The sequence below is a fragment of the Phoenix dactylifera genome, unplaced genomic scaffold, assembly GCF_009389715.1.
Source record: "Phoenix dactylifera cultivar Barhee BC4 unplaced genomic scaffold, palm_55x_up_171113_PBpolish2nd_filt_p 002070F, whole genome shotgun sequence".
Lineage (NCBI taxonomy): Eukaryota > Viridiplantae > Streptophyta > Magnoliopsida > Arecales > Arecaceae > Phoenix > Phoenix dactylifera.
Window position 1 is genome coordinate 27,586 of NW_024069344.1, and position 17,622 is coordinate 45,207.

At 39.9% G+C, this 17,622-nt stretch overlaps 1 protein-coding gene across 1 annotated transcript; it reads right to left on the reverse strand.

The window, feature by feature from the left end:
- Positions 1–2,392: 2,392 nt before the first annotated feature.
- LOC103698561 (glutamate receptor 2.9-like) lies at positions 2,393–7,918 on the reverse strand. The gene is made up of 5 exons (XM_039123103.1): positions 7,460–7,918; positions 4,430–5,736; positions 4,032–4,344; positions 3,526–3,932; positions 2,393–3,135 (listed from the first exon to the last, which is right to left on the reverse strand). The coding sequence occupies exons 1-5, from the start codon at positions 7,737–7,739 to the stop codon at positions 2,545–2,547; spliced, it is 2,898 nt and encodes a 965-aa protein (XP_038979031.1). The 5' UTR covers positions 7,740–7,918; the 3' UTR covers positions 2,393–2,544.
- Positions 7,919–17,622: the final 9,704 nt, after the last annotated feature.

Here is a 17,622-nt window from a genome sequence, read left to right on the forward strand (position 1 = left end):
ACTAGGCTGGATTTGGCGCATGTAGTTAGCGCAGTGAGCAAGTTTATGGCGAATCCAGGGAGACAGTATTGGGATGCAGTCAAGTGGATTTTCAGATACTGAGGAGTACTACAGACCATGGTATCATGTTTGTCAGACAGCAAGATGATCCTTCAGTCATGGGGTATGTTGATGCAGATTATGCAGGGGACTTGGATGACAGAAAGTCGACTACAGGCTATGTATTCACTCTTGCAAGAGGGCCTATCAGTTGGAGGTCCATGGTTCAGTCTCTAGTTGCACTATCTATGACTGAGTCCGAGTATATGGCAGTGGCTGAGGCTGCCAAGGAAGCATTGTGGTTGACGGGTTTAGTCAAGGAGCTGGGTGTTCAGCAAGGTGGAGTTCAGTTGCATTGTGACAGTCAGAGTGCAATCTATTTGGCGAAGAACCAAGTGTATCATGCGAGAACCAAGCACATAGATGTGAGGTATCACAAGATTAGGGAGTTGGTTTCTTCCGGTGATATATTGCTTTAGAAAGTTCATACTTCTGAAAATGCAGTAGACATGTTGACAAAATCCGTTACTGCAGACAAGTTCAAGCATTGCTTGGACTTGGTTAACATCTCTAGGTGCTAGAGAGGATGTGTTCCAACTTATCAGCGTCAGGTGGTGTCCCAAGTTATCTTTTCTTCTAAGGGGTGAATATTCGCCAAGGTGGAGATTGTTAGAATAAGTGGCTCATATTAAGTGGTATTCTTATTTGAGTGGTATACTGGTATTCCAACGGAGCGGAGCGAAGCGACCAGATATATTTATCTTTGGGATAATTATGTAATGTTTTATTTTACCAGAGATGCTGATAGGAATTGGAACTCTAGGGTTAGGATTTTTAATAAATATCTTGTAATCCTTGCTATTTGGAGATAGTTGAAAGTTACAGCCGTTTCGCTCCCGTGGACGTAGGCACATTGCCGAACCATGTAAATTTCTGTGTTCAATTCCTCTTCCTCTTCCTCTCATAATTTTGTATGTTGTTTTGTTCGCCATTTGGATCCTGTATTTTTCGCAACAATTGGTATCAGAGCAGCTAGATTACAAATTGATTTTCCATACGGTGGTTTTTGGATGGCTCTCTTCCCAAGGTGAGAAACACCTTTTCTTCCGTGGGTTCTGTCTTGAAGGCAGCGAAGAAGAAGTCCTTTCGTGGGAGGCTTCACGTGGGGGAAGGGGCTCTTGGTGCTTTCTCTTCCGAAGTGCTTCACGTGGAGGGAATTTTGTTTTGGGGTTTGTGTGTTCTCTTCCCAAAACGAGAAGAAGAACAGAGGAAGGAGCGTGAGGGAAGGAACGACGGCCGTAGGTGTTGTTTCTCTTCTCACAGAGTTTCGGGAAGGGAGACAACTTACAAATCCAAACCCAGCAGTCTTGTAGGCTGGTCCAACCATTGTTTATCTACTACAGTGGTCTGCAAGGAAGCTCTTGACATATGGGATCTCATGGAAGATGGCAGATACACCATTATTGTGGCTGCCCTTGGAGAGTGCCTCTGCATATTCATCAGAACTTCCCAAGTCTCTAAGCTTGGACTCATCAAAGTGGAGCTGCATCAGTAGCTCTCTTACAAAGGAACCCCGTTGATGGCCAACGTAGTCACCATTTTTTATACGCTGTTTTATGCCCGTAACAGTTGGCTGGAGCTGTTCAACAGTCAACATGGAGGTCAAACTAGCTGTGTAACTCGATGTGAGGATCATTACGACAAATACCCATATGATCACTGCGATCTTTGATAAGTTGCTCTCCAGTTTTTCTCCAGAAACCATAGTAAAAATATTACTCTTTCTCGATCATGGCTGTGATTGCCTGGCCTTGTCATTAGATAGCTAGGGGGTAATTACTTAACCATGACCAAAGACAAGTGTTGAGAAAGCAAAATAGAAGATGGTTCCGAGTTGTTTGGACGTATGGCCCCTAAATTCTTCGTTGATTCGATGCTCCACCACCCACACCACGAATCCTATAAAGAAAAAGAAGGCCAGGGTCCTGAGCCAGAGGTCCACTGTGAGTGGCTTCAAGAAGATCCATGCATTCTTTCTTGCATCCTCTTTGACTGGAACAATCATAACCACTCCTGATTTTGTGGATGGCAACGTAAAGGAAGCTAAGGAAGCTAAGGAGCTATGAGCTCAATTAGCCACCCAATGTATTAAAGAATAATATTTACGTCAGCATAACGCAAAGAGCAAAAGAAAGGGAAAACAAAAGTCAGGGGAAAAAAAAATAAAAGACACAGTCAGAAAGAAGATTAGCGTAAAAGCTGAAGATGTAGTGACGGGCAGAGGTGAAGGCTCGGATCGGGCTGCATGAAGCTCAGCATCGAAGAGCACAGAATTCATCACAGCAGAAGCCTATTGAGAGCTGATTCCATCATAGCCAAATGCAGCCGAATAGGAGGCAGCATCGATTTCATGTGGCATTGCTGAAAGTTGGACAGCCCATTCACAATTAAGTAGCATTTGATTTCATGTGAACAATCCAATTAAATGAGACAACCAATCTAGATTCAGACAGCTCTCTCTACCCTGATTTCAGACAGCTCTTCAAATGCCTCGGCCCGTGGAAATCTAATCCGTGGACTGCCCGGGTCCATAGAGGACATTCCTTCATCTGGTGAGGCAAAGTTTATGTCGGAATGGTTGGAGATGCTCATGGGACTCTGTGAACCATCAAAATAAGGCAAGATTACAGCGCCCTGAGCATGCCCGTTTTGGTTGAGTTCCCCATTGTTTGGAATGACTTCATCTTTCTTCTTGAAAGTAGGGGAAGTGAGATCCTTGCTGTCGTAGTACTTGGCCAACGCTACTATTTTTCTCCAGAGGGAACTCTCAGATGTAGTGGCTCCTTTCCAGTTCTTGTAGAGGAACATGGCAAAGAAAACCAACAATGCAAGCAGCGAGACAACTCCAGTGATGAGAAACAGGCCTCCAAAGCTCTGGAAGTTGAGACTCGCGGAGCTGACGCTATCGCTCTGGCTTGGGGAAGCTGACTGATCTCCAAACCACTTCTTTTCGATCCCTGTCATTATATCCCCTTCCGTCACACTCAAGACGGCCCTTGAGACATCAGGCACCAGAGGAGAATCTCTCGGAAAAACCTGCGAAACATAAAATTCAGATTTTTCAGCTCAAATTCTAATGTTGGAATCATGAAACATAACTTTTCATGTGGGCATGGAAGAAAGCTGCCAATGCCCTTTCAGGGTATCTTTTTTCCTGCCTGGGTTGCAACCTGTTTGTCATGCTTTAGCTCAGAGAGCTAAAGCTAAAATCAGACCATTTGCCCACATTTCAGTGAAGTATTTTGCGGAACAAGAAATTATGAATGCTTTTAGAGGAGAAAGTATGGCAAATGATAAAAGAAGGTGCGATGCATGGTAAGCCCGGTTCTGTGAGGAGCATGTCTCATCATGAAGATATGTGATGGTTATGTGATTATCTGATAGCAATGCGAATCCATGGAAAAAGGCAGGAGAAATGGAACTTACGAAGCCAAAACCGTCAGTCTTGTAGGTTGGTCCAACCATAGTGTAGTCTGCGCCATGTTCTGATAGGAAAAGCTTGAGGTAGGGAATCTCATCAAAGATAGCTGCAACCCCTCCATGAGCACTCCCATTTCTCAAAGCCTGAGCATACTGGTCAACTGCAGTGTAGGTCCTGAGCTTGTTCTCGCCGAAGTTCATTCTCTTCAGCATCCCCAACACGAACGATCCGTCTTGGTACCCAATATATTCTCCATTCTTTAGCAGCTCGTTCACGTCGGTTACCGTTGGCTGGAGCTGTTGCACGGTCAGCATCGAAGTCAGGCTCGCCGTGTAGCTCGATGTCAATATGAGCACCACAAACACCCAAATGATCACCGCGAACCTCGATAGATTGCTCTCCAGCTTCTCCCCTGGAAATTTGTCCAAATCCAATGGAAGTTAGCCGAAGATCGATGTACGTACTAATAATCTCCTACGATAGATAGAAGCATGAGAATCGATCACCGAACTGTGGGCGAAGACGAGGGTGGAGAAGGCGAAGTAGAAGATAAGTCCAAGCTGCTGGCTCGGCGTTCCCCGGAACTGCTTGTTGATCCGGTGCTCGATCACCCACACAACACAACCGGTGAAGAAGAAGAAGGACAGGCTTCCGAGCCAGAGATCGGTGGTCAATGGCTTCAAGAAGATCCAAATGTTCTTGCTCTTGTCCTCCTTCACCGGCACGATCATCGACACCCCGGACTCGGTGTACGGCAGAGTGAAATCCACGTACAATGACCGGTTGAATATGATCGTCACGTCCCCCACCACGGCATCAAATTTCTGCATCCCATTTATAGGATCAATGAAGAAACCCGAATATCAAATTAACGGTGTTACTTGAGATTTAAAGTGTTCTTCTGCTGACCTTATCGTAGACCTGGTACACGAAATTGTCGTAAGACTCGACGTTGTCGTAGGGTACGTACTCATAGGGAAGAGCATACGGCAGCGCTTGCATGACGGCCTCGAAGACGTCGATGCAGTATCCGGTGACGGTCACTTCGTTGGTGGACGGATTCCGAGACACGTTCACGAACTCGTTGAACCCCTGCTTCACGGGCACGCCAATTTGGAGCTTCTTTCCGTTCGTCGGAATCTGCCACCCTTTGGGCACCATCGTCGAGTCCCCCGGCCAGATGACGGGCTTTAACCCCGTCCGATCCTTCGAACTTACCGGTGACCGGGATATCCTGGACACCGGATTCCAGAATCCGATCTCCCTCCCCGCTTTCCCGTTCACATTCACAATTTCGAAGGCGGACAACTGCAATTGCCCGTCGCTTAGCCGGAATTCGCCGGCTAGGCCGTGGAATCGGGTCTTGGAGATAGCCTCTAAAAGTTTCGGCCCGGTCTGGGACTCGCCGAGCTTGCCCAGGTCGGAATAATTCCCAATTTGCGATGGCCTCTGCTGGAATACAGGACTCGGGGCGCCCACTTTCTCCATCGCCATCGCCAGCGCCCAAGCGGCGTCGTAGGCCCACAACTGGAACACGGTCGGGTCCGTCGGTTCGACGGTGGGATTCTCTCGACGGAATCTCGCCTTAAATCTGGCCGTGAAATTGATGATCTCCTTCGATCTGGGAACGTACGGCCGCACCCCGATCACGCCCTGCATCGAATCGATGACCGTCGGGTCGAGCAGATCCAGGAGATCCGTGATCCCGTCGGTGGTGATCCAGGCGTAGTCGTCGGTCATCATGCCGAGTTGCTCGGCCCGTTGGAAGAGTCGGGAGCCGTGGCCCCGCGTCATGTGAACCACGAAGACGCGGGTCTGCATGGTCATGAGCTTGTAGAGCTCTTCGTCGAGCTGGTCGTCGGAGGCGGAGGGGGAGATGACGCTGCGGTAGGGGACGCGGGCCTCGACGTCTTGGAGGGCGTCGGTGAGGGAGGGGATGATGCCAGCGCCGTAGTCCGAGTCCTCGTAGATGGGGACCAACTCCCGCCATCCGAAGTGTTCGACGATGGCGGCAATGGCGCCCGCCTGGGAGGAGTCGTTGAAGGTGGCGCGCACGAAATAAGGGGTCCGGGCGGAGGAGAGGGATGGGCTGGTGGCGGAGAAGGAGAGGATGGGGATCTGCGTCTTGCTGCCGAGGTCGGCGACGAATTCCGCCTGCGATGAGGTCTGGGGGCCGATGATCGCTTGGACTTGGACGTTCTTCAGCAGGTCCACCGCTGCAGCAATGAAAAGGGGAATGAGTTAATTTTCTATCTTTTCCTGTCTTCTTGTTCGTTTCTTTTCTTGGGTTAGACCAAGTTGCAGAGTTTGTGACAAGTGGGCTAGGTTTGATCTTAGACTAAGACTGGCCATGAATACTACTGATTAGCTCACAAAGTTGTTCTAATACTCCAGATTCCGAGCCGACGTTTTTGTTTCTGGGGCTACGACTTTTCATGTTGATTGCTTCTTCTTTTTTTTTTTTTGCTTCATACCTGGCAATTGCTTCTCCTGCCAGTACTTTGACGAGTCAAAGCTCCAAAATAGGTTCTTGGTTTACAAGAATCAAACTGGTTTTCCGATCACCGGTTATCAAAATATTTGAAAACTTTAAGAAAAAGGATAGATTGGTGCTTCAAATTTGTTTCTAGTGTCATTGAATAGTAAGCGGGTTGGAGGTTTGCTTTAAGGAAGCAATTTGTATTGCACCCAGATTAAAGGTAAAAGTGGACCGAATAATATCTATAGAGATCCATTTTTGTAATCGAATTCATCAAGATATTGATTGGAAGTTAAGCATCCAATTAATATCCATATTTTTACCTATATTTGTTAAAGAAAAATAGATATAAATATTGATTGATAACTATCCGATCTATATCCAAATATTGAATTCTAGTTATAATCTTATTTAATTTTATATATCACTCATATAATTTTTTAAAAAATATATAACTACATTAATATGCTATTAACTTGATTTATCATCCATTTTGTAATATTTTTGATTTTATGATTATAAAACTTAATCATTTAACTTATATCTATATTTATATTTATACTTCTAAAATTCGGATTTATATTTATATTTGTTTAAAATAAATATGAATATGAATTTTTGTATTTGACTAGTATCCGTATCCGTATTCATATTGCCAAACAATATACTGGTATGCAATCTATATTCAATTTGGTTTCAGGTCTAACCTAGATGCATGCCCATGCTAGGAGGCATTTGAATAGGCCCAACCAATTGGCCTAGCCTGAAAGTATTGACTTAGCTCTATGCCTACCTTTCTTTAGTCATATTTTATAGGCTCAATATTTTGGGAAGAATGTGGAAGAAATGTGGAACATCCAAGCCAATGGAAGAAAAGGTTGTTGTACATTAATAGAGCATATGAAAATCCATATTTCAAAACTAGAAGATTTTGATTTTTAAAGATGGGAAAAAGATGGGACTCTTATTTTAAATTTATGCACTCCCTAGTACGCCCACTTTCCTCTAAACCCGAACCTGCACCCCCTTGTGAACATGTATGACCAAAGGAGGTGGCACCAGCACCCATGGGTCTTCGAGCAGGTTCAAAGTTAGAGCTGCGTTTGGTTCGTGAATAAAGCAGGAATAACTTTATTCCGAGAGAAAAGCCCTTTTTTTTTGTACTCTTTAGCAATGGAGCAAAAAAAAAAAAAAAAAATTGTTGCCTATGGTTTCTCAGAAAGTTTAGCCTGACAAGAAACAGGAATAAGCAACGGAATAACTGTTCCAAAGGGTATAATTATTAATCCTAATCCACATTTATGATTCAGAACCGTACGAAAGATAGGGTTTTTTTAAAGAATTGGGAGTGCCAATTTAATTTTGAGAGGCAGGCTCGGATTTGGCCAATCTCCACAAATGAGAAATAGTAGCGGCAGAATTTAGAAATTATCTTCTCAAAATATATAAAGAGAGGATACCTGCAGAGGCCGCCCCAACGTCATCTTGGTTTGAGTCTCTGGTATGCAGAATTATCCTGGTTCTGTAGTTACGATGGGCAGCATAGAAATCATCGATCGCCATGGAGATGCTGGTCCGGCACCTCTTCCCCTCCATACTCCCAAGATCAAGAATTACTCCAACATCAACCGATATCGTCGCATTCTGAGCCAAAACCACCCCGGCTCGGTCGCTCATAAAGGAAGAGAAGATCACCAAGAAGGAAGATGCAGCGAGAAGAAGGTGGGTTGGCCTCTCCATCTAGACCTGAAGCCTCTCCAATCCAACTCATGAACAATCCTTCCTCTTTGTAGCAGGTTTAAAGGACCAGAGACTAGGAGAAGAAAGAAATGAAGGCATAGCTTGAGATGGAACCACACGGGCCTTGGAATCTTATAGCATGATAACGTGCAGAGACTAGATGGGAGCTGTCGGTTTGTCTCTCTGTGGAAATTAGAAAAGACTAGGTTTTAATAAAATTGAAGGGGATTCGGATTTGAAGCAACACTACACGCGGCTTTATTTGTTTATTTGTAAATAATTGACTTTGACTCTAGAGGGCCTACGTGGATGGTTGTTGCCTCTGCTGGAGTACTCAACTGAAGCGGTGTTACGACTTACGTGGAAGCTCTATTGGTGCTCAATGTTCAGTCTCACCGGGCGGTCTCATGACTAGGGCTTCTGCGAAGTGGGTAGGTTTCGCGGTCGGCTTGTGGACCAAGAAATAACTCCTTTCCCAATCCCCGAAGCATTCTATAAAGAAGTCTATGGGCCGTCGGGACTCATTTCCGGTATTCACGGAGATCGACACGAGTAGAAATGAAATAATGAATCGAGTTAACAATTACAATACCATCGAGAATAAAACCATTGACACCAGGACATTGGAGATTTATTTTTTTATTTTTTTAAGCATTTTTTTGGCATAGATATTCTTTTAAAAATTTAAATTTATGTGAATACTTTCTTAAAATTTATATTTATTTTTATATCTTCATAAAATACTGTTTTTTAACAAATGCCCCCGATATTTAACGATTCTTCTAACACCGTTAATAAAAATAATATTTATTTTAATTAAAAATAAAATAAAATTTTAAAATTATTTTTTTGCCTTCTATTGCGATTACTTTATAAATGTTTCTTTTTATATAGCTACCCATTAAGGATATTTTAGCCAATTTAATTTGAAACTGTTAATTTTTTGACGACGTTAGATGGCATGGGTATACATGCAAAAACAAGGTAAAAAAAGGATAAAATAGCAAAACAAGTGTTTTACCAATGTATACATGTAAATAGTAATTTTGTAAGGATATTCATGCAAAAATTGATATTTAGGAGGATATTTATGCCAAAAAAAGATTTTTTTTTAATGAATAATTTACAAGTTTGATGTGATTTTAAACATGTTGAGGAGCAGGACCACATTAAAACAAATAGAGGATAAACAATTTAAAATGATAACAAGAAAAACAAATGTCTCAAGAAAGTATGATATTCTAATCATGAATTGACTCGAAAAACAAAGGCCATAATCATCTTCATCATTAAACGTTTCTTACTTCAACATCGGAAAGAAAATAATATAAATTATTTGAGGTGCTATATATGAACGGTTGTGCTTGAAACTTAATATGGATAGTTAGCATTATAAAATATCAAGTAAGGGATGAATGAAGTCTTTTGCTTCTGACCTTTTCCTATTTTTATATATGGGATGTGTGTTTTTCACTACTGAATGGAAATACCTTTGGCTCTTGCCATAGTATCGTTCCTACCATGCTCTTGACCATCCTTGAATTCAAGACAATGAATATGTTCAAAGTATGGACTGTACTTAAGGACTATGAAATTATGATAAATGGTTGTTTATTATTGGTTGGTTTCTTTTACTCGCAGCTTTGATGCGTTTTATAACATTGATTATAATGTTAAAAATAGATTTCGTCATTGGCCAACACACGGTGGTATAAAAGGAGGCCAATCAAGTTTGGGAGTAAGAGGCTCAGGTTGCTAATAATATTTATGTCCATCCACCCCGAGGTCATAACGTACTTAAAACATTTGTAGAAAACATTTTATCAATCTAATAATATAGTTAAACATTTGTTGGAAATATTTTATCAATCTTTGAGTTGCTCCAATGCTTGATTGAGATCCCAAATTGGCTAGATGGGTCAAGTCAAGGGTTTCAATCAAATAAAATAAAAGCTAAGTAAAAGTTCTAAAACCATTGCATGATCTCAGCTAGCACATTTCAAAATAGTTTCCAACTAGTTTAAGCATAATAGTCAGAAAATCTAGAACTAATACCAAACCTACTAAGAAATTGTTAAAGCAAATTAAGCCATAACCTAGACGTTGCATCAGCCTTCAATCAGGTCTCGCAGTGAGTGAACTCTCTTGGGGGAAGTTGATGGGGTTCTTACCATGAGCAAGACTCTAAGAATATTGTCATGTCAAGTGAAGCTTCTCGGCAATTTCTCCTGACCTGAAACTGATTTGACATTTGTACAATTGACTGTAATCCAATAGAATCTGATGATGTCAAAAATTTATTAAGTCAATTCAATTAATGTCATCTATTTGTTTAGTATTGCGGACTTTTATTACGACAGTGAAATTAGATAAAAAACTTCCCCGCAGCATACTAACTAAATACATACAAGCTTGGCTAGACTGGTTGAGCCACTTGAAGTTGAGGCCTGCAGAAATCATGAGATAGCGATGCACAAACTTGATACCCCGTCGTTTAGTTGGCCACTATTTTATATCCAATTCTTATATACTTAGTATTTAATATCTAGTTCAGGATGCACATCAAGATTTTGTACATACTTATATCGGTACTACTCACACTTAAAAACTTATTTTTGTACGCAATTATATTTGTCCGATTCACACTAAAATTTGCACAAAGCCATACTAGTATTGTTTAGTATTATGCTGACTTGCATCCATGGTGTGCAGGGCTGTGGACTAAACATTAAACAATTATATAAATTATAGGCAATATTAATGACACAATCCAAATGCTATGTGCGAATTACTTTCATATTTTATTTGAGAACTACCCCCCCCCCCCCCCCCCCCCCCCCCCTTCGCTTTCTTTCTTTTCTTCTTCGTCTTCTTCTTTTCTTTTTTTCTTTTTTTTTTTTCCTCACTGTAGTGGATGGCTCATATGTTTCTAATATGGATATATTAAAAAAAATCAAAAAAAGCAAGTCACTCTAGATAACTTTTTTTTTTTCATCCACGGAACCTCCGAGTGATCAGTCACATACGAGACCGCCCAATCCGCAACCCCAATAGCCTCTTTGTAAACATACTTGGTCTGAAAAGCAACATCGCCACTAACCATGATCCGAATGTTCCGAAGCAGGAGTGGCACTCACCCACGCCACCCATGTCCTCTCGGCCCTTCACAAGCGGTAACAATGATTGTTATTTTAATTATTCAATCTAATCCATTCGTTATTGCTTTCATGGATTTAATGTTGTGGACCCAGCATAACCTTTCCACATCTCACACCTTTCCACCTCTGGAAACCGAAGGTTTATTGCCACTGAGATGGTAGTTCAGTGAAACTGGAACTTACTTCCAACCAAGCGGTTCCGAGTTTGAAACGCGCGGACGTTGATTAAATTATGGAGACCGGGTGCTCCCTATTCGGATGCATGATTTGGGAGGGCTTATTGGTCCGCTGGTAGCCTCGATCGTACTAGGTGTGATGTACTCACACGAAAGATAACCGTGCCAGAGCCCAAAGAAGTAAAGAGCCGAGCCCACGGGTGGGAAGGGTATGAGTAAAACCGGCCAGCGTGCTCAACACACGGTTATTTCTACCCGCATCGAACACTATTCTGGCGGGTGAGGGCCTAGTGGGGGCTGCTACACGGGGGTGGGCTTGTCTCTTCCTCCTCCCTTCCCATTTTGGTTTAGCAAAAAGAAAAAAAGAAAAAAAAGAAAAAAAACCGAAGATTTATTTATTATACCATATAAATACTATTAAAAAGCTTTAATCGCATCAAAAAATCACAGCCGTCTGTATTTCTGTTCACGTGTATCACGCACGTGAATTCCTTCCTCTGATTCCCACCATAAAGTAGAGGACCATTCGTTTGCCGGTGTGGGTGCCCATCTGCTTCTGGTGAACCAAAAGTTCATATCGAATTCATCTCCGGGCATATTTTTAATATATTTACTATTTTGTAACTCGGTGCGCATGCATGTAGTGAATTTTGGATGTTTATGTCTTCCTCTATCTTGTCATATTTATGACCATCTTAGTGAGTATATACTCTTTATCTATGTGACTAAACTTTGTGCTTTAGTCTCACTTTTTATTTGTAATATTGTTTCCAAAAATATTGATTGATGCTAGATCGCATTATGATGACTAAGTACTTCAAAGATCATTCAATTATGAAAAACTATGTATATAAACATAAATAATTAAATCAAACATTACATTATTGTAGAAGCTAGATAGTTAATGGTCCTAAATATATGATGTTCTTTTTATCTTTACTATGAATCATATATATGCAATAATTCGGTAAGAGGTTTTTAACTATAGGCATCCTTTTCTCCACCTAGGCATCCAGATAATTAATAATCTTGATATCTTATTATATTAATAGCATGTCAGTCCTGAACATCTAATTTAAATTTACAAAATTGTGCTCATTTATTTTTAAAATTTAAAGATATCAAACTGAACTACTTAAGTATCTGCCTGTAAAAGTATAATTCCTAAATTCTTCCAGAAATTAAACCATTACAATGAAAATCCAACAGAGCATTGAGAAAATCATGAAGAGAAAGCATGTTTGGTGTTATTTTTGCAGTGTGGTGGGTAAGGAACATGGGTTGCTTCTTTTGGAGAACCAGTTTCGCATGATGCTTGCATCTTACATTGAGGCTTTTCTCACTCTGATTGGCCCTCCAAAAAAGGACTCAGATTCCATGCTTGAGGTTCAACAGACAACTGAGACAAGGGCGTCTAGCTTAAATTCCCATGCACGAGCCCAGCTTCAGTTCTTTTGAAATGGGCCGAAGCCACCATGCTTTGGTCTGATATTGCATTAATTTCAACGTTGTTTCCACAATGGTCACGATTCCTGGCTCCAGTGAGAGGTCTAGGCTCACCACCCCGGCCAGCTCCACCATGGCAGCAATATTCTCCATACTCTCCTTCGGAGAATACACCGGGGTCAGGGGCGAGGCCGAGAAGGCCAGCAATGCAGAAGGCAACACAGCTATGAACAACAACAATTAGACCACTGGAGATTTGAATTGAGACTTTGTTGCAAAAGGGAGCTGAGGAAGGTGAGGGGCCTAATCACCATTGAGGGTGGCAATTTATTCTGCCATAATGGATATCCGACTCGGCTCGACCCTAATGAGATAAGTTTTACCTAATCTGTTAAGAATTAGTGGCGAGGATGGGTTTTCATTCTAAAATCAGCAGCGGATCCGAGGTAGTTGTAGATAATGACAATATCCACCTCTGAATCGGACCTAATTATATATAAACCTTGATGATTATGATGATAATGGAGAAAAAGGTATTGTGATTGATTATGAACAATATTAATCATGTCAAAGGTACAAGATACATATTTTTCTTCTTTTTTTTTATTCGGTTGACTGGTTTTCTTAGTTTAAGGAACATTTGACTTTCTAAAGATTGCTATTATTGTTGAAAATTTAGTTTATTATGTTACAAACCTTCGATTCTTATTTTCTTTAAGTACTGAGATTTATTTTTATATTTTTTTATTTATTCGATTTGTATGAGAAAAAATTGTAGCTTCTCCATTCTGACTTATCCCAACCTGCATCATCTAATTTCACCCGCCACGTTCCGCTCTGGGGCGGTTATAGGATAGGTATCAATATATGATTACCAACTATGGAGCGGGTATGGTAATAGTCTACTCAACCCATAGCTGCCTCATTGTCATCTCTAATAACCATTTGATGAAGCCTTGATTCAAGAAAGAGATAAAGTAGAAAGCCAATAAACGCATGTAAATCATAGACATAATTGTGGGGGAAAAGAAAGGAATACGGTGATTGATAAAAAAAATTCCATGCTGCACTAAGCTCCAAGCTTACATATATAGATAGCATACAACAATTCTGAATTTTCCAAATTCAAAGTGAACTAGCTCGTTGGGGAATTATAAAAGCTGAATTTATCAATGATAGTGGTGACATCTTACCTATTCACTAAGAACTCGTTTGGTTCACCAAAAAAAGAAGAGAAAAAGTATGGTCAATCGAAAAATAAATAAATGCTTTTATATTTGGTTGAAGTTTTTAAAGAAAAAAATAATAAAGCAACTTTCTCATGGAAATAAGATTCTCACATTTATGAAAAAAAAATACATGTAAAATATGGTAAGGTCACTTTCCCACCAGCTCAAAATTGGAGTAATATTTTATCAAAAATATCCTTAAACTTTTAGATAGAATAAAATAATATTTTTTCTTTATTAAAGGCATAACAAATATTTTATATAATTTTTTTTTAAAAAGTAGATGCTTAACCAAAGATAAACCACTTTGAAATGTGACACTTTTCTATGATATACCAAACATACAAAAACTACTTTTCCGGACATTATATACTTAGGTATTAGCTTTTCAGAAAAAATATTTCAGCAAAAAAAATATATTTTTGCCAATCAAACGAGTCTCAAAAGATAATAATTTGCATGCGACGAAAAATCCCAACCAACTAATTAAGTCTCATGCATCCCAACAGATAAAAATCAACTGTAAGATGCGGCGGATAACACATATAAAAAATATATTAAAAAATAGGTTATAACCTCTTTTTTGGTGGGGGTTTGTAAATGTTTTTATGCTACCCCTTTTGAGAGGTTTCAAAACATCACAGCCCAACCAGTGCCCTCCGCATTTCTTCCCCTCTCTTCCTGTTTTTTTTTTTCCCCTTCCTTTTTTGGGTCCCGAATATTAATTTTATTTATCATAGCCTCGATTTGCGCAATCCTAGTGTAGAAGATTGAACAGGAGTGGCCATAGTTTTACGTTTGGATCCTCTCCGATTGGAACGAATCCTAACTTGAAGCGGTTAAATAAAACCTTTTTTAAAAGTACGGGGAATTTATATGCAACATGGACAATTTGAGAGGGTCAAAAAAATAATTTTCCTTTTCTCTTTTTTTCCCAGAAAAACTACAGAGGATTTCTGGGCCGCCCAACTTAATTATTTAAGTGAAAAAGAAAAGGAAAATACTTTGTAATACACACACGAAAAATTTACCAGTCTCTTATCTGCCATTTACCAATTTAATAATAAACCAGTCCCTTGCTTCACAACAAATAGCTGGAGTTCTACCCATGCCTCTCGCCACTTCGCAAGAGAACTTTTTCTGTATAGCCTCCAAGCATTGCACAAAACAAAGGATGGGACATGGTGGATACTCTCCTGGTTATTTTAGCAACTGAACCAGTTAGCATCCATTTGTTCTCGTGAGCCGACCAGGAGTGGCCAGGCCCAGCCACATAGCGCCTAACCCAGCCCTTGGGCTTGTGGGCCTGCCCTGAAGAGGCTAGGGCTAAGGCAAATCGTGCCTATGGCACGATGCAGAGAAGAGGCTTTGATTGGAGTCTTCTTCTTCCCCGATTTCTGGCAAAAATTAAAGTTATCTAAGCAATCCGAGTTTGACTAGAACTCTTAGGATTCAGCCAATTTAATCCTCCTTCCTCCTCCTGGCTCCATCAATGAAGACCGAGATCTAGCCGCTTATTTTGAGTTCCAATTCCGAGTTTTTTCCTTGGATTTTCATCAGAAAGAGTCGCCAGGAAGCCTCGCAGGGTTGGGGTATGAGTTCTCCATCTTCTCTTCGTTCTTCTTTAATGTTTTGGGCCTCCATTTCCTTTAGTTTGAGCCGGCAATCGCTAGAACTTCTTCCGAAACAGGGCACCCCTGTTTCGGTCTTCTTTCCACCAAATTCAGCTGGCCAGCCACCGCCATCGGCTGCCCTCCGGCCGTCATCTCGCCGGACCACCATGACCACAGCCACTGGCCACCCCTTTCTCTTTTGTGTTGCCAAGAAAGAAGAAAGAAGAAAAGAAGAGAAAGAAAGAAGAAAAGAAAAAGATGAGAGAGAGAGCCATCCCTCTCTTTCTCTCTTGTTTCGTCTCTCTCCTCTCTCTACTTTTTCTCTCCTCTCTCCTTTCTCTCTCTAAAAGATCTATGGAACCCAGTATCGGATTCTGTCAACCTGATTTATGAGCCTAAGTTAACCCCTGTAAAGGGCCCTGATCCTCCCTGATGCTCGGGCTGCTTACTAGACCGATCACCCCGGCCCTATTGAATATACTTAAAACCTTCATTGATGAACCATGTTAATTAATCTTGACTCTAATCGAGCCCATGCCTATGATTTATTTATCGAATCACTCAGGTCTGACCTACTCAGAATTGTCAAATCGCTTACATATCTCTATTTTTCTCTCTCTCTCTCTTTCTCTCCAGACGAATAAGATTGATAGGAATGAAGAATGATACAGACTTGAAGTTCGCATTAGCAAGCTTGGCAATCTATATAGCGGAGCAGAACTTTAGTTGGCAATCTATATAGCGGAGCAGAACTTTAGTTGGCAATCTATATAGCGGAGCAGAACTTTAGTTCTTCAGTTGATTATGAATTTGTAGTTAGTGATTTCTGAATAGTAAGGATTATGGTTTTGGTATTTATGTTTGGAATTAGACGCTCTGAACTAGTATTGGTTGTATTTCCTGATAATGAAATTGGATTCCTATTTATTCTATTTTGTTTGAAATTGATTTGGAAGCTAAATGTAACATTGGCTTCGTGTTATCGTGGATTGTACCCTCCGATAGCATGACCATATCATGCTCCAGATTTGGGGCATGATAAAAATGTTTCCGCGTGCAACCCTAGGTACGAACTTTCATCTACCTTGCTGGTTTAGTGCAATTCATGAAGGGTTGATGGTATAATGCACCGCCATAGTGTTCTCTTAATAAGGAACCATATTAAATGCTTTATGCTCAGTCAAGTGAGCCCCACAAAAATTTCCAATCAATAATAGCAGCCAGACATTACGTAAGAAGAAGCATGTACAAAAAGAGGGCGGGCTAAATCATTCTAAGCCGACAGAATAAATTTATGACATAGACCTAGTTTGGTATTGAAGTGGGATAGTATAACTTTTACTAATCGAGCTTTAAATAAAATTATTTACTGCTCAACGAACTTTAATATCTATTTGATAATCAAGTCGAAAAAATACTTTTAGTATCAGAAAATGATAATAACAAACACTACACAATGCTTTCAGCAATCTAACTATTTATACTTTCAAAAACTATTACTATAAAATATTCTTAATTCATAAATTATTTTTTATGTTATTTTAACATAAATATTATAATAAAAATATAAATTTTATATTTATTAAAGTGTAAAATTATTTTTATAAAATTATTATATAATAATGTTATAATGTAATAATATTATGCTTTTATTATAATAATAATATATAATATGTTATGAACAAATTAGCACGGAAATTATGAAAAATAATAATTTTGTATTTATTCTAAACATATTACAATATTTTATAGCATTATTATAATATAATAATGTTATTACATAATAATAGTATTATATTATATTATATTATATGATACTATACTATATTATATTATATTATTAGGAAGAATTATGAAGATTTAGCATAGGTATTCTCATTTGTGCAGAATTTTTATTAAAATAAAATATTTTTCTGCATTTTCTCAAATAGAGCTTTTGCGTAAAAGCTTCAAATTGGAAGTTTTTCTTAGTAAACATTTTCAGCTTTTGGATGGGATAGAAAGCTATTTATTTTTATTAAGCACCTTAAAATCATCCAAAAGAGATTATGACCCTTCATGAAATGCTTTTCGGCTCTCCTACTGGAATACCAAATGAGGCCTTAAGTTACTTGAAATGGTGTTTATGATTTGTGAGACATTTATTCCTCTAAATTAAATAAAACACCAGTGTGACAGCATCCAACTTGAGAGATTTAGGAACAAGGAGATAACTACAGAACTATCATAAATCACATTTCTAAAACAAAAACAACCAGAAA

Bases quoted from the DNA above. Each gene is read 5' to 3' on its own strand.
- LOC103698561 (XM_039123103.1), bottom strand. From the start codon at position 7,739: ATGGAGAGGCCAACCCACCTTCTTCTCGCTGCATCTTCCTTCTTGGTG. The intron at 5,737-7,459 runs GTATCCTCTCTT...TCATTGCTGCAG, and splicing joins CGTTGGGGCGGCCTCTGCAG to CGGTGGACCTGCTGAAGAAC. The intron at 4,345-4,429 runs GTCAGCAGAAGA...AATGGGATGCAG, and splicing joins TGTACCAGGTCTACGATAAG to AAATTTGATGCCGTGGTGGG.